Consider the following 26,556-nt stretch of genomic DNA (forward strand, 5'->3'; position numbering starts at 1 on the left):
TTATTTCGGTACCTGCGAGGTACTTCTAGACTTTGTCTGAAGTTTGACGACAACCATATCCTACTAGATGGATACACGGATGCAGACATGGCTGGTGACGTAGATTCCAGGAAGTCCACGTCTGGATTCCTGATGAGACTTGCAAGGGGAGCTATCTCGTGGCAATCGAAACTTCAAAAATGTGTGGCATTATCCATAACGAAGGCTGAGTACATAGCTATGACGGAAGCTTGTAAAGACCTGTTGTGGTTGAAGGAGTTTCTACAAGAGTTGGGCTTGAAGCAAGAGAAGTATGTGCTTTACTGTGACAGTCAAAGCGCAATTCACTTGAGTAAGAATTTGAGTTTTCACTCAAGAACGAAGCATATTGATGTGAGGTATCATTAGATACAAGATGCACTTGACGGAAAGCTTTTGCAGCTGGAGAAGGTGCACACAACCCGTCATCAAGCAAGTAATAGAACATTTTCATTCCTTTAATTGCGTAGAATTCCAGGTTGAGTTATGCATAGTCCTATAAATTCTAAATAGAGTGGTGTTAAAGTTAAAGAAACTCAACCTGTCACTCATTTATTATGTGACATAATCTATGATTCTATGCTAGAGCACATGTCGTGCTTCCCACCTTACAATGTCGTGTTCCAATCGAACCGCACGAACGTTATTGTATAAAATTAACGATATTGTTCGTTATTTTTTAGATAACGAGACGACGTACGAATCCAATTCCAAATATATTCTGCCTTTAGAATAATGTATGTCAATAAAGATAATGTATATGTTTCGAAACCAAAAAATTCATTATGATAATTCATTAGATATGTGAAGATATTTTATTACCAGTTTGATGATAGTATTAGATATGAATTGAAATATACAGATATTGCGCGTGTCCAGTATTTATGTTAAAAAATATCTTTAATGAAACCAAAGATACGGTTTTTAATAATTATGATGACTGTGCTTCATATATAAATATGAATTTTAATTAAAAAGGATGGGTGTAAGCCCATATTTTAATTAATAACAAAGATACATGCATGATCTATAAATTATTAAAACTATTACATTCCTTATAGATAAAAGTAATATTGCATGTCATCATTATTATTTGTTTGTATAAATAATTAAGATTATATTGCATAAATCTAAGTAATATTATTTCAATGTTATCATTATTATGTATTTTCATAATAGATGATTACGATTTGATTTGATTTGATTTGATTTAATTTAATTTAATTTAATTTGGTCCAGATATTATAAATATGTAAACTTCATAATATATATTTTCATCATCCTCTTATTAACGCTGCCTCTTCCATATTCTTGAGTCCGATATCACATACACCCGCATCAAGGAATTTAGCGAAAAATGGTAATTCGATTATAATCTCTCATTGCTTTAATAGTCTTGAATTGGTGTTTCGAATTGCAGTTATATTAGAGGTTAAGTTACTCCTATGTTTTTTTTCTATATTGTATACGTGTGATTAAATTCAATAATGTGGGTGTTGTTTTATTGTTTGGTATTCTGTTTTGATGAGCTTATTGATAATTTTCTACAATAGTTGTTGAGATGAACTTGTGGTTGCTATTGGAAGATCGATAGGTACTGGTAGTGGTATGGATTTATAGTTTTCTTGAGTAGTGCTGTTTTATATCAACTGGTTTATCTAATTAGATCATTCAAGGATCAATTCCAACTTTCCCCTGCATATAGATAACATATATTGATGTGGCTACATGGGATCTTCATCTTCTTGATTGTGTAACTGTCATATAATGTGAATCTTTTTACTTTTTTACAAATTATTTGATGTAAGTTATGTTACTGTGAAGTTTCTAACAGAACTTCTTTTGTTCCTATTTTGTTTCAGGCAATTCTTAATGACTGTTTCTGGCTGATCTTGATGAATTGTCAGATAACGAAGGTCATCTTCTGGTAAGCATATTAGTGTTTTATTGTATTGCTTATAATGACGGGGTCATCTGTTCATCTTCACTTAGCAGTTAGCACTTTATGTTTCCTGTTTTTGCTATTTTTTCTTGGCTGTGGCCCTAGTTTTATACTACTACTATTTTTTCAGGAAGCAGATAATAATGATGCTGATTTTACTGACATTGCCAAGCTACAAAACACTCAGCGGTTTATTCAAATCATGAAGGTTGGTTTATTTTAGACTACTAGCTAAGCTATCTCTCTATCTATCTATGTATCCAATATCCATTATATTATGCTTTTGTGACTTGATTAGTTAATCCATCTGATGTTGCTTGCTTTTCTTTAGGATGGTTTTGTTGCACTTCCCTTGTCTTAATCAGCAACTGATTTCCTTCTATAGGTCTGTATTTAGATTTAATGGCATGTCTTATGTTTCTCATTATTACACAAACTAAGTTTTACCACTATTTTTCATTGCAGAAAGTTGAACATGCATTACGAAATGTGGCTGAGAACTCAACTCATGAAATAGTCTTGGAAGATGAGTATCAGTTGATCGTTGATTGTAATGCCTTGTCTGTTGATATTGAAAATGAAATTGTAATAATTCATAATTTTATCCGCGACTTGAAATTCCCAGAACTTGAATATCTTGTTCATCACCCAATTGATTACGCCCGGGTTGTTAAAAATATTGCTAATGAAATGGCTTGTTGATCTTAAAGGGATTTTACCCTCTGCTGTTAATATGGTGGTATGTGTCACAGCATCAGCTACTACTAGGGGCAAGCCCCTTCCGGAGGATGTGTTGCAAATGACAATTGATGCATGTGATAGTGCTCTTGCTCTAGATTCTGCAAAGAAGATGGTCCTTGATTTTGTGGAGAGTCGAATGGGGTATATTGCCCCAAACCTCTCGGCCATAGTTGGAAGTGATTGTTACAGCTGGTGGTCTTTCAGCATTAGCAACATTTCCTGCATGTAATGTTCAGCTTCTTGGTGCCAAAAAGAAGAACTTAGCAGGATTCTCAACAGCTACATCCCAAATTCGTATTGGTTATTTGGAGCAAACTGAGATTTTACAGAGTACTCCTCCTTCCTTAAGAATGCGTGCTTGTCGACTTTTGGCTTCAAAATCTGCTCTTGCTGCACGTGTAGATTCCTCTAGGGGATACCCAATCGGCCAAACTGGTAGAAGTTTACGAGCGTGCAGAGATTCACAAAAAGATGGAAAGAGCCGCCTCCTGCTAAGCAGCCTAAACCACTCCCAGTTCCTAAATTAGAGCCTAGAAAGAAGAGAGGTGGTCGGCGTTTAAGGAAAATGAAAGAAAGGTGCTTGAAATTTCCCTACAACTATTTTTATTCATTAAATTTTGTTTTTCTGTTTTATAGTTTACCTAATGGTATTGCCATTTCCATCAGATATGCTATTACAGACATGCAGAAGCTGGCAAACAGGATGCAATTTGGGGTACCAGAGGAGAGCTCACTAGGTACCACTAATACTATGTTTTTTGTTAAGTATGATTAGTACATTTTAAATTTATAATCCTTATGGAGTAATACTTTGTGTCATTTTTTGAAGGTGATGGGCTCGGTAAGGCTGGCTTCGTGTATCTGTTGGACAGGACAGAGCAGACTTGCATCTAAAGTAGCGAAGAAGTATGATTTCTTTGCTAATCTTTATGTTTCATCAATCTAGTTTGTTCTCCTATTTTATCACATTATTAAGGAAATTTTCAGGTTTAAGGTAAAAAATATTGGACACAACTTCTGGACTGATCTCAAGTCTGGCTTTCACACCCATGCAGGTTTGATGTCTAAGCCTTGGGGATTATAGCTTAGCTTGACTTGTTATCAGTTGCTAACTTGCTTGTAGTATTTGTTTTACTGAGTGAAGGCTTGACATGCTTTTTCAGGGAATCGAGCTTTTAAATCCTCAAGCGAACCAGTTTGGAGGAACTGTGAGTAGTTATTTTTCGGAGATCAGGAGAACAACTTGAAACACACTCTTTTTGCTGGTTGTTTTCTACATACAAATGATGATGAATGAATGATTTTATATGATGCAAGTATAAAGCAGACTATCTTGTACTCCACTTTTAGATTTTAGCAAGTTGCTTCATTTACATTCAAAAATGGAAATCGTATATTGCTCTTTATGGAAGTACTAGCTAGGTAGATTTGCATTTCCCCCAAAATCCTTTTTTAAAATAATAATACTCCCCTACTACTAGTTTCTTACTAACATTTATTAATTGGAAGATAACTGATTTGTAAGAATTATTAATTGCAAGATTACTGATTTGTTTCATTTTTTATTGGAAAAAACATTATATCGCTTAAATGTTCTTGGGCTGGAAAAAACAATTCATTGAATGAGTAATGAAGTTGTTGTTGGAATGGCTCGGCCTACTGGCCCATCTGAAGGATGGCTAAAGCCCAAAATAATTTATTTGATCAAATACTACAATATACGTTGGAATACGAAGTGCTGTTTTATCTTTAACTGAGGTATGCTACCTCCCTCTTCGAAGGAGCTTTGCACATGTTCGATGAAATGGCTGAACGATTTTTTCTCAATATTTCATACATTTTCTTCTTCTTTATTCAGGTATCCTTACTTGTTCGAGGTTGCGGTTACCGTAGCAGGAAATGAGTTTGTTTAATTGCATTAGTAATCAGTGCCCCTTGGGCTCCAATTTTGGGTCTTCAAACAAATTGGGGAGCTTTGGCGCCGTTCCCCAGCTGGTATGTCGCGTGAAACAAATTTTGATATGCCAATGTGTCATGGTGAATGAAATATTGGATTCTGTTGGATGCAGGGAGGAGCACAGAGAAGAGATAAATCCAGAAATAGTCGCAGCATCACTGCGTATTATGGTTTAAAAAGCCCACCTTACAAACTAGTGAGTTTGCTTCTTCTTTTTCTTTGAGTATCGAATATCAAAGTTACTACTACTACAAGTCTACAAACATAAAAAGATAGAAAATTCCTCACTTACTTGGCCATTCTCGCATTCATAGAGATAGAGGTCCCTTTCAACTATACGCACAAGCTTTTTTTGGCTTATGATGATGCAAAGTTTTCACTTGATTTGTTTGCATTTTATGCACTGAATGAGGGTTTGGGGAAATGGTAGCATCTTAAATCTAGGTCCTGAAGTACTATCTGTTTAGTTTGCTTGTGCTTAGAGTGAAAAGTGCTTTGTCGAGAAATAATCATTATTTTTCATTTCTTGTAGGATGCTCTGGAACCATATATGAGCCAGAAAACGCTCGAGGTACACTGGGGAGTTCACCATCGTGGTTATGTTGAAGCTCTTAACAAACATCTTGCAAAAAAAGATGTACTGTATGGATATACGATGGATGAGCTGATCAAAGTGACATATAGCAACGGCAACCCGTGGCCTGAGTTCAACTCTGCAGCTCAGGTAATTTTCGATGACTAGTCTTGTCTTGTATGCTTTGCTGTTTCAATAAGCACTTTAAACTTCAATATTGACGAGAGCAATATTTTGAATGCCTTCACCAACCAGGCAGACCTTCTGCTTACTTGGTTAGTGGCAAGTCTAACCACTGATCTTATATAAGCCTCGCGTTTCACTTATGGTGTTTTGTTAGTGTAGCATCCAGTGCTTCTGACGTCTTTTGTGGTCATCAATTTAAGGTCTGGAATCATGACTTCTTTTGGGAATCAATGCAACCTGGAGGAGGTGAAATGCCCACACTGGGCCTACTGCAGCAGATAGAAAAGGACTTTGGTTCATTTATCAATTTCAGAGAAAAGTTCGTAGAAGCAGCCATTACATCCTTCGGATCTTGCTGGGTGTGGTTGGTTTGTAAGTGTTATATGAATATTTGTCTAAGTTGAATACGTTTATTAAGTACTATTTGAAATCTGAACAAGATCTTGATGTGCAATGGTTGGTTCATGCTCTTGGATATTCACCAACACCAAGTGCTCAATGATGTAGCCAATTACAGCCTCTAAAGTTGACTAGGATCAGTAGCTACACAACAGTTTCTAGTATTATATTGTTGTCTACACAACAGTTTCTAGTATTATATTGTTGTCTAAGTTTCATATGTTGTCATTTTAGCTCTTGCCAATTACTGTTACTTGGAAGTTATCTTTTGCACGAATCAAGAATTAAGGTGAGAAAAATTTATTTCTGATGTGCAGATGATTCGCACAGTTCTCAATTGTGCGAATGATATCTTGCCTAGGTCAGAAATTGTGCGATCAACATCTGATCTGTTGTTGATGAATGATATTTGTTGCTAAGTATGCTGCTGTATAAGTAGTTTTCATGTCTACAAATTCTTTTCAGTAATGGTTTCGTTATGCTACGGCAGCACTAATTCCTTGTTAAATTGGTGCAGTGAAAAGGGAGAAAAGATGTCTTGCAATAGTTAAAACATCCAATGCAATTAATCCTCTGGTCTGGAATGACATAGTAAGGAGTTTCAATCATGTTTATATATGCAATTGCCTAGACTCTGATTTTCTTTCAGCATGTTAATGATCTGTTAAATGTTGCAGCCAATAACTGGTCTGGATGTGTGGGAGGTATGCACTTTACCTCTCTCTGTCTCTCTCTCACACACACACAAATTATGTTGACAAAGGCATATGAACAATTAGAAACGATAACATTATTTAATTAAGCTATACTGATCCTTCCTTCCTTTGTTTTGCAGCACGCGTATTATTTGGATTTCAAGGTGTGTTGATCTTCACAAGTCCATTCTTACATTATCCAAAAAACAAGCTTCTTACTAATTCCTTCTTGCCATCTTTGATAACAGAATGATAGAGCCAAATACATCAACACATTTATGGATCACCTCATATCATGGGAAGCAGCAGCAGCACGAATGGCCCGTGCACAGTCTTTTGTAAATCTAGGTGAACCCAAAATCCCAGTTGCGTGATACGCACCACCTTCGATATCAAAAACAGCTCCAGCAATGGGATTTTGTCATAATCTGCCATATTTCCAATGTTGGAACGGATTCATCGCCTATCTGTCAGCATGCTGCCGCTTGCTTAAACATGAGACGCTGAGGCAATGCTGTGATGGTGATGATTCCTTTGATTGGATATTCAAAATACTAAGAGAGAGGCGTTAGTTGCTAGATGTTAATGCTAGTGTTTATGGTTGGTTAGTAGCCGTTGGGAAACTAATGATCTTATTGAGAGCTCTGGTTAAGTAAGCCTTTGTTCATATTTGCTGGGAATTCAAGCACATGCCTTTTTTGTTCTACTTCGACTGATTATTAAAAGTATCTACGTTTTGATGTAATTGTGATTTATTAACAAAAATACTTATTATTATTGATACACTATGTATTGGATTTGCTTCTCTTGCAATTGTGTTGTATAATTTTCAATACTAAAATTCATATGAACATGTGGCAGTTAAGAATTACAGTACTATTTGAAAAATAAAAAAGATGCAATATTTTTACCAAGAATACTCAAAAAATAATGTTAAAATTCCATTTAAAATTTGGGGAAGTTTCAAATTGCAATCGTAAAATAAAATACTTATGAATCGCGGCTTTTTGATGAAAAAAAAATCTCCTTGCCTCTCCTTCGAGTTTCTTCAATCTTATCTTGGAAAATCCTGAGTGTTATTGATTGCACATAGATCGACTTGCTAACTGTTTGCATAGAAACACCAATACGCTCGCCCACGTCAGGTGATTTAATATTTCGAAGCGGAATCGGTTTCGATTTGGCTGCAAAATGTCGAAATATAGCTGCGAATCTCGTAAATACAATGCTGTATGTCTATGTGTTTCTCTGAATTTTGTTAAGATTTTGATTGCTTCTCTTTGAATATGGAAACAGCTGGTGCAATTTTGCTTGGGGTTTTGATTTCTCAGTAAAAGCTTGCGCATGGTATTGGTTGCTCTGTGAATTATGTTACAAACATTGTTAAATATGCTAAGCGGACAAAATTGAACCAGGGGTTGAACTGAAGAAATGTGATTTGACATGGGGAATTTACTACCATAGTTAGTGCATTTGTTGATTGCATATCTTCAAAATTAAGGCATCTGTAATAGAACCCTGCATTGCTATGATTTGAGGCTTGGTGTCAGACAAAATGAATCATCTCAGATTTTTCATAAAACACTGGTAGGCATGAAAATATTTAAGCTAGGTACGGAGAGCTAGCAGCTCCTTCAGCTTTAATTTAGTTATGTGATAGCCTGGTTGATTAGGGTCCTCAAAGTTATGTTTCCCAATATGGATAAAGACCATTGTGTTTGAACTTTGAACTGTAGATGTAATTTAAATTGATCTAATGTTGTTTATATGCTAGACACAGATGAACGTTGTGTGCGTTGAGCCCCCATGTTTCATCTCTAATATCTTACTTATGTATAACCATTTCAGGTCTGGGAAAAAAACAAGAGTAACTTATCCAAATTTTCTTGTTTGGGATGATTCGGAGTACGAGACTTGATTATTTCCCCTGGGGATAGGCTTTTGGGTCTTCTTTTGAAAAATGTCGGATATCTTCAGCTTCACAGCTTTCAGACAAATGTCGCAAATGCTGTATGCGATATTCTTGTTTCACAGTTCTAAGTTTCTTCTAGCAGTTTACTTTCACGGGATTCAGAAAGTAACTCCGAATTCCCTATTACTCAGCGTAGACTATGTTATGGCAATGATCTTCTCCCTGGTCGAGTACTTGGTTGAAATACATTTCTTTCCAGAAATGAAGGAACAGTGGGCAATAAGCAACATGGGTCTTGCCTTGGTAGTCGTTGGTGAAATCATACTAAAGTTGGCTATAATAACCGCTGGTAGGTCCTTCACTCATCTAATAAAGAAATATATTGATGATGATCATGTATTGATCACTCATGGGCTCTACAAGTTGAAGTACGTCCGGCATCCAAGTTACTGTGGCTTCTTTCTCTGGTCCATTGGTACTCAGATAATGCTTTACAATCCCCTATGTACACTTGCATTTGCGCTAGTGGTTAGGCATTTTTTCCATATGAGGATACCATATGAAGAGTTTTTCCTGAGGCAGTATTTTGGTTCTCAGTATGAGGCGTATGCTAGACGAACGTCCTCCGGTATCCCATTTATCATGTTTAGATAGAACATGATTGTTAATAGCTGCGGTCTCTCACCTTGTTAGCTTTTGGCTATTGTTATCTAAAAGCCGTTTGGGAGGAAGCAGCTTCAAACACACTTTTTAATCTATGGCATTTCTTAAAACAGGCATGGGACCGTCTTTTTTGGTCGAGATTCATAATATGCTGCTCATATCTGGGACCAAAGTCATATCTGATGGCATTTTGTAGTTTTTTTTGGCTTTGTCTTAGCCTTTATCGTTTGTATAACCAGTAATAAACATGATCAATCTATCGTGTTGCAATCTAAGTCATCTACATATTCTGGTACAAGAAAATGTGTGATGTTTTATGATTAAATATGAGTGAAGATATATTTGAAGTCTATTTGAAGATTTATATTTGGCAATATTTCAATAGTGCTGTCATTATTCCTCTCCATCTTGATAATATAGTTGATAATAGTCAACAAGTTATTCAAAAAGAATGAAACTAGTAATCTTTTTCCTACTATTTGCTATTGCATTCTGGTGGCATAACTTTGTATCTGGACTTGTCTTGGCAATATGAGTAGAACATGTGCTTTCCCCTAGCCCATTCCAACCCTGTGGTTTGTTGACTGGACAGCTTAGCAAACAGCTCGCCATCAACGGGGTCTAAGCTCGACCGGCTGCTCCTTGAACACGAAGGAACCATATCCTTTGTGTGCAAGATGCAGCCCTCCATCTGAATCCCTCCCATTGACGCCACAAATGGCGCATATTTGTAATCAACAGGATATTTTCCGCCTCGAGTTGCCCACTGCGAGCCATCCCAGATAGTCGCATAAACTGACATAGGCTTTGATGGATAAGCAGGGGATGTGGCATTACAGCTTGAATAACAGGAGAAGACAGAGTAGGCAAGATGAAGTTTGAGATTCTTTAAAAAACAGGGGAAAAGAGAGTAGCCAAATATTGATTAGTGTTAGATTATTGAAGACGCAACCACAACCCCTGATGTAAAACCAGAAGGCATCTTCATAGCCGCGTTGAAGAATCCATAGTAATATTTGTTTTTCGACGACAAGCCAGAACCTAAGAAGAGGATGAAATGATGCAGACAAGTGTTGCCACAGTTACATGGTTTGAATTTACCTGAGGACTTGTCCAAACTCAGCTCAGCATTTTCCCCATTGCTCATGACATGCACGTTCACCCCTCCAAAGAACACATTGCAGCTCTGGTTAACCGTTAATCCAATAAAACTGTCAGTTAATCTCTCGACGGTCCCCGGGAGTATGCATGATCAGTGTTGCACAGAATAACAATTGGTAGTAATAGATTTTTGTGGGAAATGGCCATTCTTGCAATATATGGGAATGGATTTAATGTTGGTCGCAATATTTATATAGACTTTGGACATAGGTTTTGTGCTTAGTTGTTGCAAGCTTGCTGTAATTTTTTTTTTTCCAAAATGTGAAGGTATTTGCGATTAAATATGAGATTAGCAGCGAGATGTTTTTGCACTTTTTTTCGAATATAATCAACTTTCGAAGTAAAACTACTAGTCCATATAAGTCTAATCGATAGATAGAGACATGATGGTTCACTAAATTTATTAGCCATAATAATATTTTTATTCAACATCTAATAAGTAGTACTATATGAATTAGAAAATGAAATTGATAATGAGGCTAATCAATTGAACATCAATCAATACAGCTAGCTGTAAACAGAATCATTCCCAAGTATACAATTTTGTTGAATTTCAAAAATTTGGAATAGGCTTCCCATTTTATGTAGATAAAATATGACCCTATATGTTGAGTGTATTAATTCCTAATTTCGTTTATTAAAATCGTTGAGTTTGATCTGATATTGATGTCACGTCCCATCCATGAATGGGGAAAATGTTGAGTCTTGAATTCATTATTGAGAGAAATGCGAGGGGCTTCCTGTAGCAATGAGACGAGTGTTTCCATGGAAGGGCGTTGCTGCTTAACTCCAATACAACAACACAATGCTAGATAGCTTCAAAATCATCTCAAAACAATACTCACTCACCATTAAGTTTTGGATCAGCAAATTCTGTTATATCCCCTCCTCCTCCTCCTCCTCCTCCTTTTCTCATCAGGTTTTTACCAAAATGTTACTACTTTACTCCCTATGTTACATCTACTACTATTTTCAATTATCTACCTCAAGCCCACGGGCCTAGTGGCTTCCAGATTGATGACCTTTGTCCCGACAGCAGCTGCAGAAGAACTACTCCAAAACTATAAACATCTGTAGATGAGTGCACGTGCCGATCCTTCTGGTACTCGGGGTCCACGTACCTCTGGGAGAATCCCATCGAGATCACCTTTGACAATCCGACAGTTTCGCTTCAAACTTACTGCTGTTTGTTGGCTGCATGCATGCATGCTTAACAATTAGTAGTAAGTATTGGCTTGGCTTGGCTTGGCTTGGCTATATATATATATATATCGTACTACCTTAACATCACGGTGAACAATGCAACCTTGAGGATGGGTATGAAGAAACCAGAGGCCTCTCGCACAGTCTAGAGCAATCTCCACCCTTCTAATCCAACACAACAATCTATGCTTCCCTGGACTCAAAAACATACTTAATTACTACAATCACACACACACACACACAAGAGTTATATACTATTAGTCTTTAATTACCAAACAGCCACTCACACAGATTTCCATTCTCACACAGTTGGTAAACAAGAAAGCTCTCATCTTCTGCCCTAACAACTGCACCAGGTTCGGATGCTTCACATGTGATAACCTCTTCACCTCCCTTACAAACGTCTCCATGTGCCCCTCGTTTAATATGTGCTTAACCGCCACAGCCTCCCCCTTCCACAGAATCCCCTTGTATACTTTCCCTGCTCCAATCAACCCATCATCATCATCATCATAAATATATTACTAATATATATACCGACCTGCTATGCCTATGCCTTGGCCTATGAAGTTTGTTGCACTGAGATTGTCTGTGGCTTGATACACTTCTCTGACTGAGATCTTCATGCTGCTGGATTGCTCCCAACACGAATGTTCACCTTCTGTTGAGTTTAGAAAAAAAAAACATGAGATGAGATGAGATGAAATCACTCTTTAAATTACATTGGATTATTAATCAAGATGATCACTACCATAAATCTCTTTCGAAGGTCTTGTTTTGGTCCTTTTCTTGAAGTAGAAGAAGAAGATTACACACAAAATGGCTACTACTATTGAAATGGCCCCAACACCACAAGCCACAATTTCAAGATCTGTAATCAACAATCATCAATCACCAAAAAACAGGCCATTTATTCCTTTTTAGTATCATACCTTTAGTTAAGGTCATCTTCTTTTCTTGTTTCTCCTCATCAGCTGCACAAGATGATCAAATTTTTTAATCCATAGAATCACTAGGTAAAAAAACTATGCACAACTTACCTAATGGAATTCCATCTCCAAGGAAGGTGTAGATTGAATCTATCCATTCCATGTCACTAGCCCTTCTACTAGTAAGTGAAACAAGAACCGAAAACCTACAGATATCGGCTTCTTCTTCTTCGATCGAGCTATTACTGGCCGATGAAAAATCCATCTGCTCCCACCTCTTCAAACAAGAGCTGCACCCTTCATTGCAGCCTTGATCCAAATTCTGCAGCTGTGTTGCTTGCTCGTTAACAACGTCTTTCACTGAGTAAATATGTTTCCCCGGTTTTGTCCCACTAATTAGCCTCTCAATGCCACAGGTTTTCTCAGTCATGTTTGTTGAACTCAGACAGGCCTTTCGCTGTGTGCGGTTCAGGAATATTTCCCCGGTTTTGTTGGCGTTCTTCGCCAACGCGTATAAATATGTTTCTAGTGCTTGTGCACATGTGTTGTTGTTGACAAATCCACCCCAGTTTCCTCTTGAATCATTCCATGATGATGGAGTTTTCATGTCAACAACACATTGATTCTCATCTGCTAGAGCTGCTTGATGCATGAAATGGAGATTCATTAACAAGATTAATCTAATGAATGTTAGATGATTCATTTTTCTTGAAAAGGGACATAATGAAAATGATGATCATCAATAGAGATTGAGTTGGGAAGGCTATGTTTATCTATGTAGTGACAAATGGAGTGATTATACTATAAGGAGTTACATAATACTACCTTTTTTGGAACAAGATTTGAATTAGTCTGGAATAAATGGTAATAACATTCGGATTCTATTACTACTTTATTATTTTTTATTGTGACAAACGACAAATGTTGAAACAAGGAAAAATCGGCAATTTGTGTAATTTATCTCTTTTTTACATTCTTAAAGCCAATATGTGTTACGAAAACAAGGATGCTTATTTAATCAGTATTGTGATTATATGTCGAAATCATATATGGAGAAGACAAAATTATGTTGTTTTCGTGATGCATACATACATATAAAACAAAAGATTGAAGTATAGTAAGTATAAAAAATTGTTTTACCATTATACTCCATAGTAGTAAGTATTGATTTTATATAAATTATAAAGTATTTATTTGATTTGATTTTGGTTTTGGTTTTGAACTGGACGTCTGGAAAAAATGATGAAGCCATTGAATTAAAAAAGATTAGTCAAATGGTAAATAATGATAAATAAATCGAGTAAGTAAAGTTATTACTCCATATGTATTGTAGCCCAAGTAGAATCGATTTGAAGTTTTGATCCCTTCATCTCCCGCTGCATTTTGGTAACTAAAATGGATTTGACATCCACATTCCTTCTTTTTTCAACTTAATAATTATTGCCATTCCTATGTTTATGTTTTTAGGGAGAATTTGTGTTGTGCTTATGATGCTTATCTGTCTAAGTAAAGGTTTCTCTTTTGATTAAGTCTGTTTAATGCGCCTGCCTGTCACACACAAATTTTGTAAATCTTATGTTATGGAGGACACAATCTCACACTAGTGTATATTGACCTTCAGCGGACAAAATGAATGTTTGGCTTGGCCCCATTGTGTGTGTGGAGTATCATTTTTCTAGGCTGTGCTGTGTGTACTGAGCTCAACTTTCAACTTCACTTTTCCTCCAAATTAGGAAACAAACATAAGGAAATGTCTTTGTAAATTTCAGCCATGTGAAAGATCAAACAAGTGTTGACAATTCTAATTTCTTACTCTAATCATTTCTTTGTGCCTGATTTTGATTTATTTACCAACTTTTTTTCATCTGTTTTGGCTAATTTTGTTATTTTCGCATAAATATTGATTTTCAATTTCAAAAGCTCCAACTATTGTTCAGGACATGGAATATTTGAAAGTCATATCATCTGCTAATCCATCTCACAATTCTGCTGTTCAAAATATTGCTGTGAATGTCTTTAAATAACCAAATTCACTTCATTAAATCCCAACAAAAACTAGGCTTATTTTACTAATTATAAAAGCACATTCAAATACAAAACCTGCATCAATCAGAGGCATAATGGTAAAAATATGCGAAGAGGCATAAGATGATTAAGAAACTGCATCAAAGGTAAGGTAAAAATACTGAAAATTTGCAAATTATTCCATCTATCTCTAATATAAGGACAAATGGGAATATAAGTTTGATTAAACCAACACGTTATATTCGTCTTTAATTCACTCAGCCCCTGGGCTTCGGAGTCAGGCCAGTCTCTACCTTCTTAATCTCAAAGATAAGCATTCTCCACATCTTGAGCACAAACATTTCAGCTTCATCATCCAAGATAGTTTGGAGCCTCTCAAGCATCTCACCTGCCTCTACATGCTCCTGAGTGCTAGAAACAATATAGTCCACAAGTGTGACCTCTTCCTCACCCAAAAAGTCTGTTATCTTCTTTGATACCCATGGTCTCATTCTTTCGTGCAGCACATTCTGTAAGGTACAAAGATAGGCTTCCTTAGAAACTATCATGCACATAACCTTACGTCATACAGTAACAGTAATAAGAATTCAATCATTCCCAAAATAATACTCCCTCCTCTGTCCCTTATAGGTGTGCTCAGTTTCTATTTTAGTCCGTTCACAAAAGTGTGCACTTTCCACTTTCGGAAACTACCCCACCTTTACCTCCTTATATTTTAACCCCACTGTATCAACTTATTTACACAAAAGTCAAGCATGATCCGGTAATTAATACCAGACAAAACCTTAAAACACTCATACTATAATTCATTTAATCACAGCCTCACTGGTTTTCAACATTAAATCAAAACGAATAAAATGATAATTAGTTTCTTCCCTCCAACCCCCAGAGGATATGATTAAGCAAAATGGAATATATCATAGCATCAAAGAGGCATATAGGGTAATCACCTGATCATAGATCGCCCAGTTGATCTCATAGGAGAACAGCTCATCTTTGGTCTTTGGGATAGTGTCAATCAATTGCTTAGCATCCAGAAGCTTCTGGTTTTCTGGGGTCTTTGTTTTATTTGATTTTTCTCTTTCAAAATGATCTCTTCTGCTCTCCTCACGGATGCTATTGTTCTCTTCCTCATGTCTATCACGGTTTCGCTGGCCAGATCTCTCATGAGAATGCCTACTTTTTTCTTTCTCTCCGTCAAGTTCTCTTGGATTAACAGTTGAAATACGCTTCACGAATTCTGCTGCGGCAGCCATATTGGATGATGGGGCTTCAGACATGGAAGATTGAATAGCTTCCTGTTCCTCAGTTGAGTAATCAATTGGGACTAGAGGTCTCATCTTATTTTCCTTGTGTGCATCCTCGTCCTCGTCCTCGTTAAAAAAAGAAGGCACAGCAGCTCGCTTTCCCAACCCTGAAAGCCCGAAACCCAACTTTTTAGTTGGCACATTGTTATTTTGCCGAACGTCTGAAGCAGAATTAGATGAATCACTGGTGCCATTCTGCAGAATCCCTTCAGCTGTAACTGGGAAAGGTATATGTAAGTTCAAAGGTGGAGACCCCCATACTGAAATGCGATCATCAGTTAAGCCAGAAGAAATAAATACCTTCATAAGTCTCGGGACTTGGTTTGAGCTCAAAGGTCTGATCAGTAGGCTGGTTTTCAGCATTAATTTCATTTGGCAAGATAGCTTTCTCAAATCCATTAGCTGGTGGAACACTTTCTGCTTTCTCAGCCTCCAGCTGTTTCTTCTGTTCTTCTTCAGCTCTTATTTTAGCTTCTGCAATTTCTTCCTCCTCTCTCACTCTGTCAGCCAGGTCCTCTTCCTTCTCCCTCTGTCTTCTTTTTCTCTCTTCATCGCTTACCTTGCATTTCCTCTTCTTTCCATATCCATCATCACCATCACGTTCTTGGTCCACAACTTCCCATTTCCTTTCATACGCCCTATCTTTCTCTCTTTCTCGCTCTCTCTTCCGCCAATGCTCCTTCTCTTTTTCTCTTGATTCCCACTCTTTTTCATGCGCTTTATACCTCCGTTCATCTTCGCGACTCCTATTTTCTCTATCCTTCTCCCTCTTTGCCCGATCATGCTCCCGCTCTCTCTCGTATCTTTCAAGTTCTCTTTCTCTTTCTCTTTCTCGTCTTGGGTCACGGTCTCGATCCCTGTTCCTATCATGTCTTCTACTCTTATCGGGAGAACCTGTTCCAGCTCTATCAGGTTCACTAGAAGGTTTGCTCTCAGCAGTCTTATCATCCTCATTTTTGTCTTCTGTGTCTGCACAGTGAAGTTTAAGCATTTCATCATTGTCTGTAACAACTAATGTGACATGGAAATAAAACATCCCAGCTAGATTATCAGGTTTAACAGAATTACGTACCATTCTTCACCCCATCTTCTGATTCCCTGTCCTTTGACCCAGAAGGTTGCTCCGAGTTTGACTTTCCAGGTCCATCAATAAGTGTTTGTGGGGGTGGGGGTGGAGGAGGAAGTGGTTTGTTCTTAAGTCGTTCCTCTATCATACCTGTGAGCTTCTCAGAAGCATCACGATCTGCATCACGATCTGCATCAGTTACAAGGCCAAAACTGCCAGCATCCGAATTTTCCTTATTTATCTCACTGTTATCCTTTTTTGGTTCATCTGATGAAGGCTTTAGAGACTCTTCAGTCGACTTAACAACTTTTTCAGTATCAATGCTTGACTCTCTTTCTTCGTCTTTGTCAGAACCATCAGTCGCAGTTTCCTTGGCCTTAGAAGCTTCGATCTTTTTGTCAACATAACGCTCAAGATATTTCCGAGTTGTTTGATTAACATTTAACTGCAGACCCATCAAGTTCATGATATATCAGCATAAGAACAAAAGTCCTTTTCAACTTTCATAGCTTGGAGGGATAGAAGACACATAAGCATATGTATAACTAGTTAAACATCTGTAGCACATGAACTAAAACCCAGAAAATGTTGATGAATCATAAAAAATTTCCAATTTTGGAGAGAAATATGTAGCATGAGGCATCAGCATCTTGCATGAAAATGGTGAAGGCTAACACGACAAAGTTGAAGAAAAAATATCAACAATAAATAGAGGAAGACGTAATCTTTAATAGAAGGTAGTACAATCATACCAACAACTCCTGTCCATCAACTCTTAGCTTATTGAGTAGTCGCAATGCCCGAAGAACTCCTTCTGCAGACTCAAATTCACAAAATCCAAAACCTTTTAAAGTACCGGTGGGGTCTTGTGGACGTTTCCAATTCTTTACAGGCCCACAGAGCTTCAGAAAGTTTTAGAAGTTAGACTTGGTTGAGATAAATATCAAGCTATCTTATTCATTCAAACAAAATTCCATAAACTAATCATACATAAACAAAATGAATCCCACAAGATTACAATAGAAAAGAACAATATTTAAAGCTACTATATCAAACCTGCAGGAGAGACAACATGAAATCATTTTCCACGGTTGATGATATCTTCCCAACATAAACAGTCGTTTGTGGATCCTCTGCAGATGTGGCATTTGGTGTAATGGGTCTAACAACGGGAGGAACAATTGGACCACGAATTCCAATAACTGGAGGGCGTGCCAATGATGGCATAACACCAACCAATGGACGTGGAGGAAATGCTGGCCGAAGCATTTGTGCATAAGGAGAAGGATAATGAGGTACCCCTGCATGAATAAGCCACAAAAACTAGGCAGAATATCAGCAGCATGCTAAGAAAATTACATATCAACTGATTATAGATTGAATCAAGCATAAAAAGATCCAAAAATATAAATCAACTGTTGTTACCAAAAATATCAAAGCAATAAGAGATTGCAGCACAGGCATGACAACACTCACAAGCTGAACATATAAACTGAAGGAACATCAAGAAAATAACATTGGGATTCATGAAACAGGAAATGCATGAACAGGGCATACCTTAAGAATTGACTTGCAAACAGAAGGCACGACAAAACTACCCAATTGGAGGCACTATAGGTGAATGTTTAATTTGAGAAGTGAGAAGACCAAACCAAATTTTCACTCAAACTAACACATTTCAGATATAAAACTAGCATATAATGGTATAGAACCTTAATCACACAAATCATAACAAATCACATAGGAAGCTTGTATGGTTAGGAGGATTGTGATACCTTGAATGAGAGGCATAGCTGCACTCAACTGTTATCATAGTATGCTGTCGGCAATTAAAAAATCAATATCCCGTAAAAGGGTTTAAACAGTCTTATCACTACAATAACAGACCATTCAGTGAGCAGCAAAACCATAACAATTTTGAGATTGGAGTGGAAAATAATTTTTTTCAGCCAATACGTTAACTTTTAAAAATCCGATGTGTTTCCTTATTCTATAGCATAAGACTCACAGGTATCACTATACATTCTATTAGAAATATATGTAGTAGAAATCAAGCAAATAAAAAAATTGCGTGCATACCAACAAAAAGGAGTTGAAGTGTGAGGGACATGAAGCCTTCCAACCTTTCCAACCGTAATCAATCACGAGACACTGTAGAGAAAACATCCCGTCATCGATACCCCTAATCTGGCTAACATGTACCCCTCTATATCCCTTATGCCTCGTATGTTTTTACTGTTAACAGATTGTAAAATACTACTGTACAACCTAGGATGCATAAAGCATAAAGCATAAAGCATAAAGCTTGTGATTCGGCGAATAGCCCAGTTTTTATTAGTACAAATTAAAGGCAGATCCTCTAAAATCCATAAGAAAGTGGAATTAAAGCGCGCGCACAAACACAAGTCATATATCCAGAGATAGAGAGAAAAACCCACCCGGAGGCATGGCAGAGTAGCCATTCGACATAGGTGACCCGTATCTCATAGGCTGACCGGCGATGACGTAAGGAGGCGGTACCACTCCCGGTGGTGGAACGGCAGGAGCTTGATACGGAACATGTGAGAATTGCGGGGTAGGGGCGCCGGTAGGCAATGAAAATAGAGTCCTAGCAGGGCGGAAGGAGGGCTGCATAAGATGGCCGGTAGGGGTAGGGTTTGGAAGCGATATGGAAGATGGATCGGGTTGGGCGGGTCGAGATTCGGGTTCAGGATTGTGGCCGGCGGATGGCGTTGAACTTGAATCCGCCATTGGAAGATGATTTTTTCAGTTCTACTGAGATTTCTGAGCCCTAATTTTGGGTTTTGTGGTGCGCTCAAAATTTATTTTTAATCTACTGCCGGCTCTCGTCTAGGGATGAAGTTAGTGTCAAAATAATGGGTTTATCTGGTCAAAAGGATTTTGGTTTATTTTAAAAAATACTTGATCTTTATTTTATATCGTTTTTTTAGTACCTCATGATAAAAATAACTCTATATTTTTGAAAATTTCAATTAAATAGATACCAAACATGTGATTTTTTTCTTCCTCTTATTTCTTTTTTTCTTCTTTCTTTTTTCTTCATTTTCTTTTTCCTTTTTTAGTAGTATTTTATCTTCCTTTCTTCTTTCTTTTTTCTCCTTAGTTTATGTTTCCTCTTTTTTATTTTCTCTTTTTTTCTTCTTTCTTTTTAATGTTTTATACATACATTTAATTGCATCATAATATAAATCAAGAACAAAACACCTAATTTAATTAATTATATAAATTAATTAAATCAATTGAATATTTTTTATTAAATTATTTTATACTTATTTTAGGGTTGAAACACCTAACTAAAATTATTCAACTCTTTATATCATTATGAATACAATTCACAATTTTAAATTTTTATTAGGGTCCGTTCGGTACACGGAATTGGAATTGAAATTCAATTGGAATTGAATTGGAAGGAATTGAATTCTAATCAATTCCAAATCCTTTGTTTGGTATATTGAAAGAATTGATATGGAATTGTATCATAATTTCAAATTCTTTGTCTGGTAACTCAAAACAAAGAATTTGGAATTGAATTAAATTCAAAATTCAAAATTCTTTTAAAATAATATTTTTTTAATAATTATTCATCACAATTTTACTTTTTTCTCAAGCTCTAAAATTCAATATTTTCCATTGACTATAATTATATCATAAAAAAATGCTATTAATAAAATAATAAGCAATGATAATTAATTTCTATTATCAATCTACAATATAGTCATATACTATATATATATATATATGATGTGTCTGCCTATATAATTTAAATACAAGATAATTATACATGAGTGTAGAAATACAATGATAATTAATTACACAACTCTCTCCATCTTTAGAGTCTCCAATAAACCAGAGTCATGTTTGTCCTCATATCACTGTCTTTATATATTTGTAACTTGGTCAGATTTTTCATAATCTCCACTTGGTAGATAGAATATGCTACTGCAAAACCAAAACCAAAATCAGCAACCAGAGTCCTGAAAATTTTCCAACAACCACTAGAAAAACAACATTAAAAATGAGTACTACATGCACTTTCAGTTTAACACACAAACATTATGGTGTATCAAATTCAACTGGTCCAAATAAGTGACTAATTATCATAACTGTAGAGATGTCAAATTTGAGTATAGTTGTGCATAAGCAAGGCGATGGACCAATTATGTCACTTCTTTAAGCCCAATGTGATCCCAACACAGCTTACAATATAACAGCTCTGCAGTATGATTTCATAACAATGACTAGATAGACACAACTCATAAAACCATGATCAAGTTTAGCACAACAGATTGCTTACATATAAATAACTACAAATGAATTCATACAAGAAGCTGGCAAGCTGGAAATGGATACAAGATAATAACAAGTACTATAATATATGGAGTATAAGGCAAAAAACCATTTAAGCCTTTGGTCGTTTCTGTTCAAACTTTGATATTGTGTTTCACTCGCTTTCAAGAATCGAAGATGTAGTACATTAGTTCAGCCACTACCAAAATCAGTCTTGATTAATAGAACTAAGACCATAAAAAAAATCTAAAGTTTTTACCTGTAAGGACAACCTCAATAACAAAAAACAACAAGATTACTTAGCTGACAACTGATAAAAAGAAACGAATAAAGCTACAATATTCAATTTGAACTACAAAATCACACAACTGGTTTGTAATAGCTACGGTGTGTGGTCAGTTTATTGTAACTGACACCTATCTCTAACCTTTTATGTACAGTAAACATGCATTCAATTGAATGTGTCGACAAAACAAAATTGCAAATTTAAACATGACGGATAAAAATAAGGCCAAAGTTCCCCATAACCAGAATCAAAACCTACAATAGTTGCAAGATTAAAATAAAAAAAAATTGGAAATAAAGGAGTAGCCCCATGAAGGGGCTGCCTTATGTGACTGAATTCCAATCATTTGATGTAGTTTAAGAAATAGTAGTTCTCAAAGTATGAATCTTTATGCTCAATTAGTAATTGTGTTTTGTACAAAAATAAGGCGAAATTTTTTTAACATGTCGAATGTGTTTACCACAAATAGATCAATTTTTTATCAGCAAAAAATTGAACAACTTATACGTTAATACTGCAATAGCTAGCCACCATCATACTACCCATACAACAAAAAATTACATCAATCTGGCATTGAAAAATAACTATTCAGCATACCTATATATATATAGTGGTATCGAGGAAAAAAAGAAAGAATCAACATCGATATACGAAGAGAAAGATGAAATTAAATCGAAAGATGGGGAGAAATTTGGATCATTACCTGATTATAATCGATCGATTATTGGAGATGAAGCGGGGGCGCATCGCGGTTTGAGAGAGAGAGCAAGAGGAGAGGGGCTATGTTAGGGCACGCGAAGAGAGAGAGGGAGAAAGGGGATAAATGATCTAATTTTCTCCTTTTTATATGACCCGTTTGGCATTTTAACCCGGAAAAAGATCCGCGCTTTTTATAAAATTTGACCCGCTTTTATGTGGAATTGAATTGGAATTCTTTTGTTAGGATACGGAATTGAATTTGTGGAATTGGAATTTAATTCCAAATCCACGTATTTTTATATTGCCGAACAACGGAATTGGAATTGAAAGCTCCAATTCCAATTCCAAGCCCTGAATTCCGTGGCGTCGAACACACCCTAAGGACTTATTCCATTAATTATTAATTTAATATAAAATAATTATTATTATTATTATTATTATTACTATTATTATATAATATTATATGATTCATAATTTAAGTAATTAACTATAATTATTTATTAATTACTATTAGTTTTTAGTATTATAACAATAATATTAATATAATAACTAAATATAATTTAACTATAATTATAAGTAAGTATATTTGAAAATAAGTTAATTATTAATTTCCAATATTAAAATAATAATATTAATATTGATTAATAATAGTAGTATAAAGAGTGAGAAGAATGAGAGAAGATATTATAATATCAATTTTGGTACTAATTTTGTGTATGTCCAAATTATCCTTTATGACATAAATGGAAAAATGTATTTGTTTAGAGGGCATTTTTTGGCTGAAAATTGCACTAGGTACCAAAAATGTGATTAAAAGGTACAAAAAATGATATAAAATAAAGATCAGGTACCATTTACGTGCGAAAGTGAAAGATCAGGTACCATTTATGTAGTTCACTCTATTTTAAAATTGGTCTTTATGCATTTTTCATTCCAAAATGCCTTTTGGGAGCTGAGTAATTTTTTTTTACACAATATTCACTTTTTAAAATATGATATTATTTCAATTATATACTAAATCTGATATTATTTGAAATTTGTCATTTAACTTTATTTCTGTATTTTAATATCAGATTTAAATTTATAATATTAAATTTAAATTTAAGATTTTTAAATATCAATAAATTATTTTGAATTAAAATTTTAATTATTTTGAATACATAGATCTTAAAATTAATTGTTTTTAATTAAATTATTGTAATAATATCATATTCAAAAAGTGAAAATTGTGTAATGACGAAATTAACCAGCCCCCCAAAAGGACAATTTCAGTTGAACAATGTAAAAAGGATCGATTTTGAAATAAACTCTTAGTCCAGGGATTACTGTAGATATTTTTAAAGTCCATGGACTATTGGTGAGATGAACTCATGGTTCATGGATATTTTTGTAGTTCACTCGAAATACTACTCCACACAAATCATTACTCCCATTAATTATCACTAATTTATTTTGTAATCCGTCCGCCAATCCTTGTTGCATTTACTATTTTTGATAATAAGTCTTATATTTCATTACATTACTACAATCAGTCATACTTCAAACACACAAGAGTTATACTATATAGTTCCATTCCGACATAGTTGGTAAACAAGAAAGCTCTCATCTTCTCCATCGCAATGCCCTAACAATATATATCAAATTAAAGATAATTTCATAAGAATTCTAACGAGATCTCACTTGCATATGTTCCGATGTCAAATTTTGAAAAAAAAATTGAAAATTTTCAATTTTTTCGTACAGCACAAATGTCAACATTGTATATAAAATATGTAAATATAATACATGTAGAATGTCATTCTTAAAGCAATGTGTTGACATAAGCAATGTGTTGATATTATCAAAACATTGTATTGATATTTTCAAAACACTGTATTGACATTTTCATCAAAAACCCTAAGTTGGTAGTTTTTTATCTTTTTTATTTAATTAATAAAAATGAATATTACACGTGGCAAATTTTAGACCACTAAATTTCTAAAATCCTATGATCTTAAATTAGTTATAGTTAGCAACTAGAGAATGAGTTAGCAATTGATCACTCCCCTGTGAGTATATATATGTCGAAACTATATATTCGGCACACCCAATGGCAAAGACAAAATTATGTTGTTTTCGTGATGCATACATACATGTAAAACAAAAGATTAAAACTATAGTATGTAGGGTTTTTTTTTTGTTTTACCATTATACTCCATAGTAAGTAAGTACTGAATTTACATTTAACACATTAATTTTTATAAAGTATATATTTTATTTCATTTTGGTTTTGAATTGGACATATGGAAAAATGCTGAAGTCATTCAATTACCATCCTCTTAGCTAACGGCAAAAATTTGATTTGATATGAAACTTTTGCATCTCATATATAATTCATATAACTATATATGAATATTTTGAAAATTTTGCCGTATTAATTATTGAGTACTTATTTTTTATATGATTAAATTTTATGGTTGGTGATTAGTTTGAGTATAGATATTTATTTTAATTGCTATTTGCTGCGATAATCATTCACTATACTTTGTTTCTAGAGTATTTTATTTTATGGTGTATTGGCAAATTTTTAATATAATAAAAATATTTTTTGGATCATATTATTATTATTATTATTATTATTATTATTATTATTAATAAGTACTCCAAATTTTATATTTTAAGATAGCACACAACAATTATTAAGTTAACATGCTATTGAAAAATAGAATAAGAATTATACTATATTATTATTCATATTTAACAAGCTACAGAAAAATAAAATAAGAAGTATACTATATTATCATTTAATTTATTATGTGTAAAAAAAATAAAAAAAATAATTCCATTTAATATCTAGTTAACGTTCTATTGGTGATGATTCCAAGTGTAATTTTGTTCTCCACAATATTAGAAATGGTGTTTTTTTAAATGATGTGGAAGATTTTTAAGAGCAAAGCAGTAGTTAATGTGTATATGAAACTAGTAATTAATGTGTATATGGAGCTATATGATTTATGTATGGACATGAGAAATTTCCATATATGTATGTGTTTATGTGTGATTCTAGTTGGAGGTAGGTCTCTATGCATACCTATTTGTCAAAGTACTGTTAGTAGGGCATACATACCACATATGCTTTCCACCATGGTATACTGAGACCATTAAATTTTTCTCCTTGAGGTCACGGGTTCAACGCTCCGCCACCCGCTAGGAGACTTTAAGCGTTAATCCGTAAACCCGTTCGAGCAGCCAACACATGTGGTCAAGTTTAGTCAAATGGCAAATAATGCTAGAACATTGGGTTGTTATATGCGAGACTGTATAAATAAGTCCAGTATTTAAGGTTTTTAAAAGAAGCACAAGTAGAAATAATTAGGAATTTCTCTTGCGGTCGAACTGGATTTAAAATTTTGCCTAACAATTGGTGGCATATACAGATTAGTATAGGGAAAGCTGTCCAAGTATAAAAAGGCCCATCATATTAAATACTCCGTACTCCATATTTTTAATAATATAATGAGTTTGAGTTAATGTGCCAGTTTATTAAGAAAATGCTCAAATAAAAAATGATAGCTACTCCTGCAAAACAAGTGCTGCATTACACATGATAAAAAAACCAAATCCGAGCAACAAAAATTGTGCAAAATGAGTTAGGTGCCTCAATTGGTACTTACCGGCATCACCCCAGCAACATGTTGTTCCTAGTCCAACAACGTAGTCCACCACCGCCAAGGTAGACTTGTCGTAGCCAGCTAGTATTGATGTGTACGACATCAGCGAGATGGAGCCCGTCACCTAATATGCGGAGAAGGACAAGGATGCGGCAACTGATGATTATAGCGGGCCGAAAAAGTATAGCCTGAAGGAGACCTTGTTTCTGATCTAGAACTTCATCGACATCTCCGAGTATCCTATCATAAGCAACCAACAGGCCAATAGAGTGTTATGAGAGTGGGTCGCTGAGAAGTTTAACGCTGGTCGACCAGTAGGGACGTTCGAGCATGACTACGTGAAGCTTCAGAAGCAATTGGGCCAGGTTCAGAAGGAGATTTCGAAGTGGAATGACAAGTGGGCTAGTGTGGTCCGGATCACAACGAGATGGACCTCGTGACAAAGACCCATGAGGTGCAAAATTGGCAGGAAATGGGACGCCAAAGAGACCCAAAGTTTCCGTCTTCGAAAACTACTCTACAAGCGATGGAGATCTGACAATCGACCTCAACGTGACAAACAACGACGTCTTTGGATCATCCCCCAGCACTCAAAGTCGTCCAATGAGTAATAAAGCGGCGAAGAGGAAAGCGAAGGGAAAGGCCGGTGCCGCCACCCAACCTTTCACTAAATAAGATGACTGACTCTATTACAGAACGAGTATTTCATTGCAGGTAGGCCATCTGAAGGACTTGGCGGCGAAGGATATATCGGCGATGTCGGAGTTTAAACTCGAGTTGCACAATGAGTGATCGACTTCATTGGCTCAAATATGAGGAATAATAAGTAGTTTTT

The 26,556-nt window shown here is 35.4% G+C and overlaps 4 protein-coding genes, 2 long non-coding RNA genes and 1 pseudogene across 12 annotated transcripts; 3 read left to right on the forward strand and 4 right to left on the reverse strand.

Annotated features, from left to right (window-relative positions):
• The first annotated feature begins 1,305 nt into the window (after positions 1 to 1,305).
• Positions 1,306 to 3,435, forward strand: LOC121802050. Its single transcript, XR_006050725.1, has 6 exons — positions 1,306 to 1,378; positions 1,881 to 1,945; positions 2,091 to 2,168; positions 2,292 to 2,345; positions 2,426 to 3,277; positions 3,368 to 3,435. It is a non-coding gene; the product is annotated as an uncharacterized LOC121802050 (long non-coding RNA).
• Positions 3,436 to 3,688: 253 nt separating this feature from the next.
• Positions 3,689 to 7,325, forward strand: LOC121802049 (superoxide dismutase [Fe] 3, chloroplastic-like). 2 transcript variants are annotated; one of them, XM_042201594.1, is made up of 10 exons: positions 3,689 to 3,756; positions 3,865 to 4,459; positions 4,560 to 4,696; positions 4,771 to 4,854; positions 5,191 to 5,382; positions 5,619 to 5,790; positions 6,335 to 6,408; positions 6,495 to 6,521; positions 6,653 to 6,676; positions 6,761 to 7,325. In XM_042201594.1, the coding sequence occupies exons 3-10, from the start codon at positions 4,601 to 4,603 to the stop codon at positions 6,884 to 6,886; spliced, it is 795 nt and encodes a 264-aa protein (XP_042057528.1). In that variant the 5' UTR covers positions 3,689 to 3,756; positions 3,865 to 4,459; positions 4,560 to 4,600; the 3' UTR covers positions 6,887 to 7,325. The 2 variants fall into 2 exon arrangements, with proteins under 2 accessions (XP_042057528.1, XP_042057529.1); XM_042201595.1 differs by having other exon boundaries at positions 3,865 to 3,909.
• Positions 7,326 to 7,663: 338 nt separating this feature from the next.
• LOC121804340 (protein-S-isoprenylcysteine O-methyltransferase A-like) lies at positions 7,664 to 9,078 on the forward strand. The gene is made up of 2 exons (XM_042203826.1): positions 7,664 to 7,742; positions 8,361 to 9,078. The coding sequence occupies exon 2, from the start codon at positions 8,473 to 8,475 to the stop codon at positions 9,076 to 9,078; it is 606 nt and encodes a 201-aa protein (XP_042059760.1). The 5' UTR covers positions 7,664 to 7,742; positions 8,361 to 8,472.
• Positions 9,079 to 11,233: 2,155 nt separating this feature from the next.
• On the reverse strand, positions 11,234 to 12,205 carry LOC121804341 (annotated as a pseudogene).
• Positions 12,206 to 12,299: 94 nt separating this feature from the next.
• Positions 12,300 to 13,047, reverse strand: LOC121804343. Its single transcript, XM_042203827.1, has 2 exons — positions 12,492 to 13,047; positions 12,300 to 12,425 (listed from the first exon to the last, which is right to left on the reverse strand). Exons 1-2 carry the CDS (start codon positions 13,045 to 13,047, stop codon positions 12,343 to 12,345), a joined length of 639 nt encoding a protein of 212 aa, XP_042059761.1. The 3' UTR covers positions 12,300 to 12,342.
• A 1,477-nt stretch (positions 13,048 to 14,524) lies between these two features.
• Positions 14,525 to 19,649, reverse strand: LOC121802051 (RNA-binding protein 25-like). 6 transcript variants are annotated; one of them, XM_042201599.1, is made up of 8 exons: positions 19,217 to 19,385; positions 18,858 to 18,929; positions 17,835 to 18,101; positions 17,531 to 17,680; positions 16,785 to 17,223; positions 16,013 to 16,681; positions 15,356 to 15,930; positions 14,525 to 14,914 (listed from the first exon to the last, which is right to left on the reverse strand). In XM_042201599.1, exons 1-8 carry the CDS (start codon positions 19,238 to 19,240, stop codon positions 14,663 to 14,665), a joined length of 2,448 nt encoding a protein of 815 aa, XP_042057533.1. In that variant the 5' UTR covers positions 19,241 to 19,385; the 3' UTR covers positions 14,525 to 14,662. The 6 variants fall into 6 exon arrangements, with proteins under 6 accessions (XP_042057533.1, XP_042057534.1, XP_042057535.1 ...); XM_042201600.1 differs by having other exon boundaries at positions 17,835 to 18,079; positions 19,217 to 19,358; XM_042201601.1 differs by lacking the exon at positions 19,217 to 19,385 and adding an exon at positions 18,554 to 18,597 and having other exon boundaries at positions 17,835 to 18,079; positions 18,858 to 18,903.
• An 811-nt stretch (positions 19,650 to 20,460) lies between these two features.
• LOC121802852 lies at positions 20,461 to 22,198 on the reverse strand. Its single transcript, XR_006050861.1, has 2 exons — positions 22,076 to 22,198; positions 20,461 to 20,738 (listed from the first exon to the last, which is right to left on the reverse strand). It is a non-coding gene; the product is annotated as an uncharacterized LOC121802852 (long non-coding RNA).
• Between the last annotated feature and the right edge of the window lie 4,358 nt (positions 22,199 to 26,556).

This window comes from Salvia splendens, chromosome 5 (genome assembly GCF_004379255.2).
Source record: "Salvia splendens isolate huo1 chromosome 5, SspV2, whole genome shotgun sequence".
Classification (NCBI taxonomy): domain Eukaryota; kingdom Viridiplantae; phylum Streptophyta; class Magnoliopsida; order Lamiales; family Lamiaceae; genus Salvia; species Salvia splendens.

Bases quoted from the DNA above. Each gene is read 5' to 3' on its own strand.
- LOC121802049 (XM_042201594.1), top strand. From the start codon at position 4,601: ATGAGTTTGTTTAATTGCATTAGTAATCAGTGCCCCTTGGGCTCCAAT. The intron at 4,697-4,770 runs GTATGTCGCGTG...TGTTGGATGCAG, and splicing joins TTGGCGCCGTTCCCCAGCTG to GGAGGAGCACAGAGAAGAGA. The intron at 5,383-5,618 runs GTAATTTTCGAT...CATCAATTTAAG, and splicing joins AGTTCAACTCTGCAGCTCAG to GTCTGGAATCATGACTTCTT.
- LOC121804340 (XM_042203826.1), top strand. From the start codon at position 8,473: ATGTCGGATATCTTCAGCTTCACAGCTTTCAGACAAATGTCGCAAATG.
- LOC121804343 (XM_042203827.1), bottom strand. From the start codon at position 13,047: ATGAATCTCCATTTCATGCATCAAGCAGCTCTAGCAGATGAGAATCAA. The intron at 12,426-12,491 runs GTAAGTTGTGCA...CATCTTGTGCAG, and splicing joins TGGAGATGGAATTCCATTAG to CTGATGAGGAGAAACAAGAA.
- LOC121802051 (XM_042201596.1), bottom strand. From the start codon at position 19,529: ATGGCGGATTCAAGTTCAACGCCATCCGCCGGCCACAATCCTGAACCC. The intron at 17,681-17,834 runs GTTTGATATAGT...AACTTTCTGAAG, and splicing joins TCATGTTGTCTCTCCTGCAG to CTCTGTGGGCCTGTAAAGAA. The intron at 14,915-15,355 runs GTGATTACCCTA...TGTACCTTACAG, and splicing joins ACTGGGCGATCTATGATCAG to AATGTGCTGCACGAAAGAAT.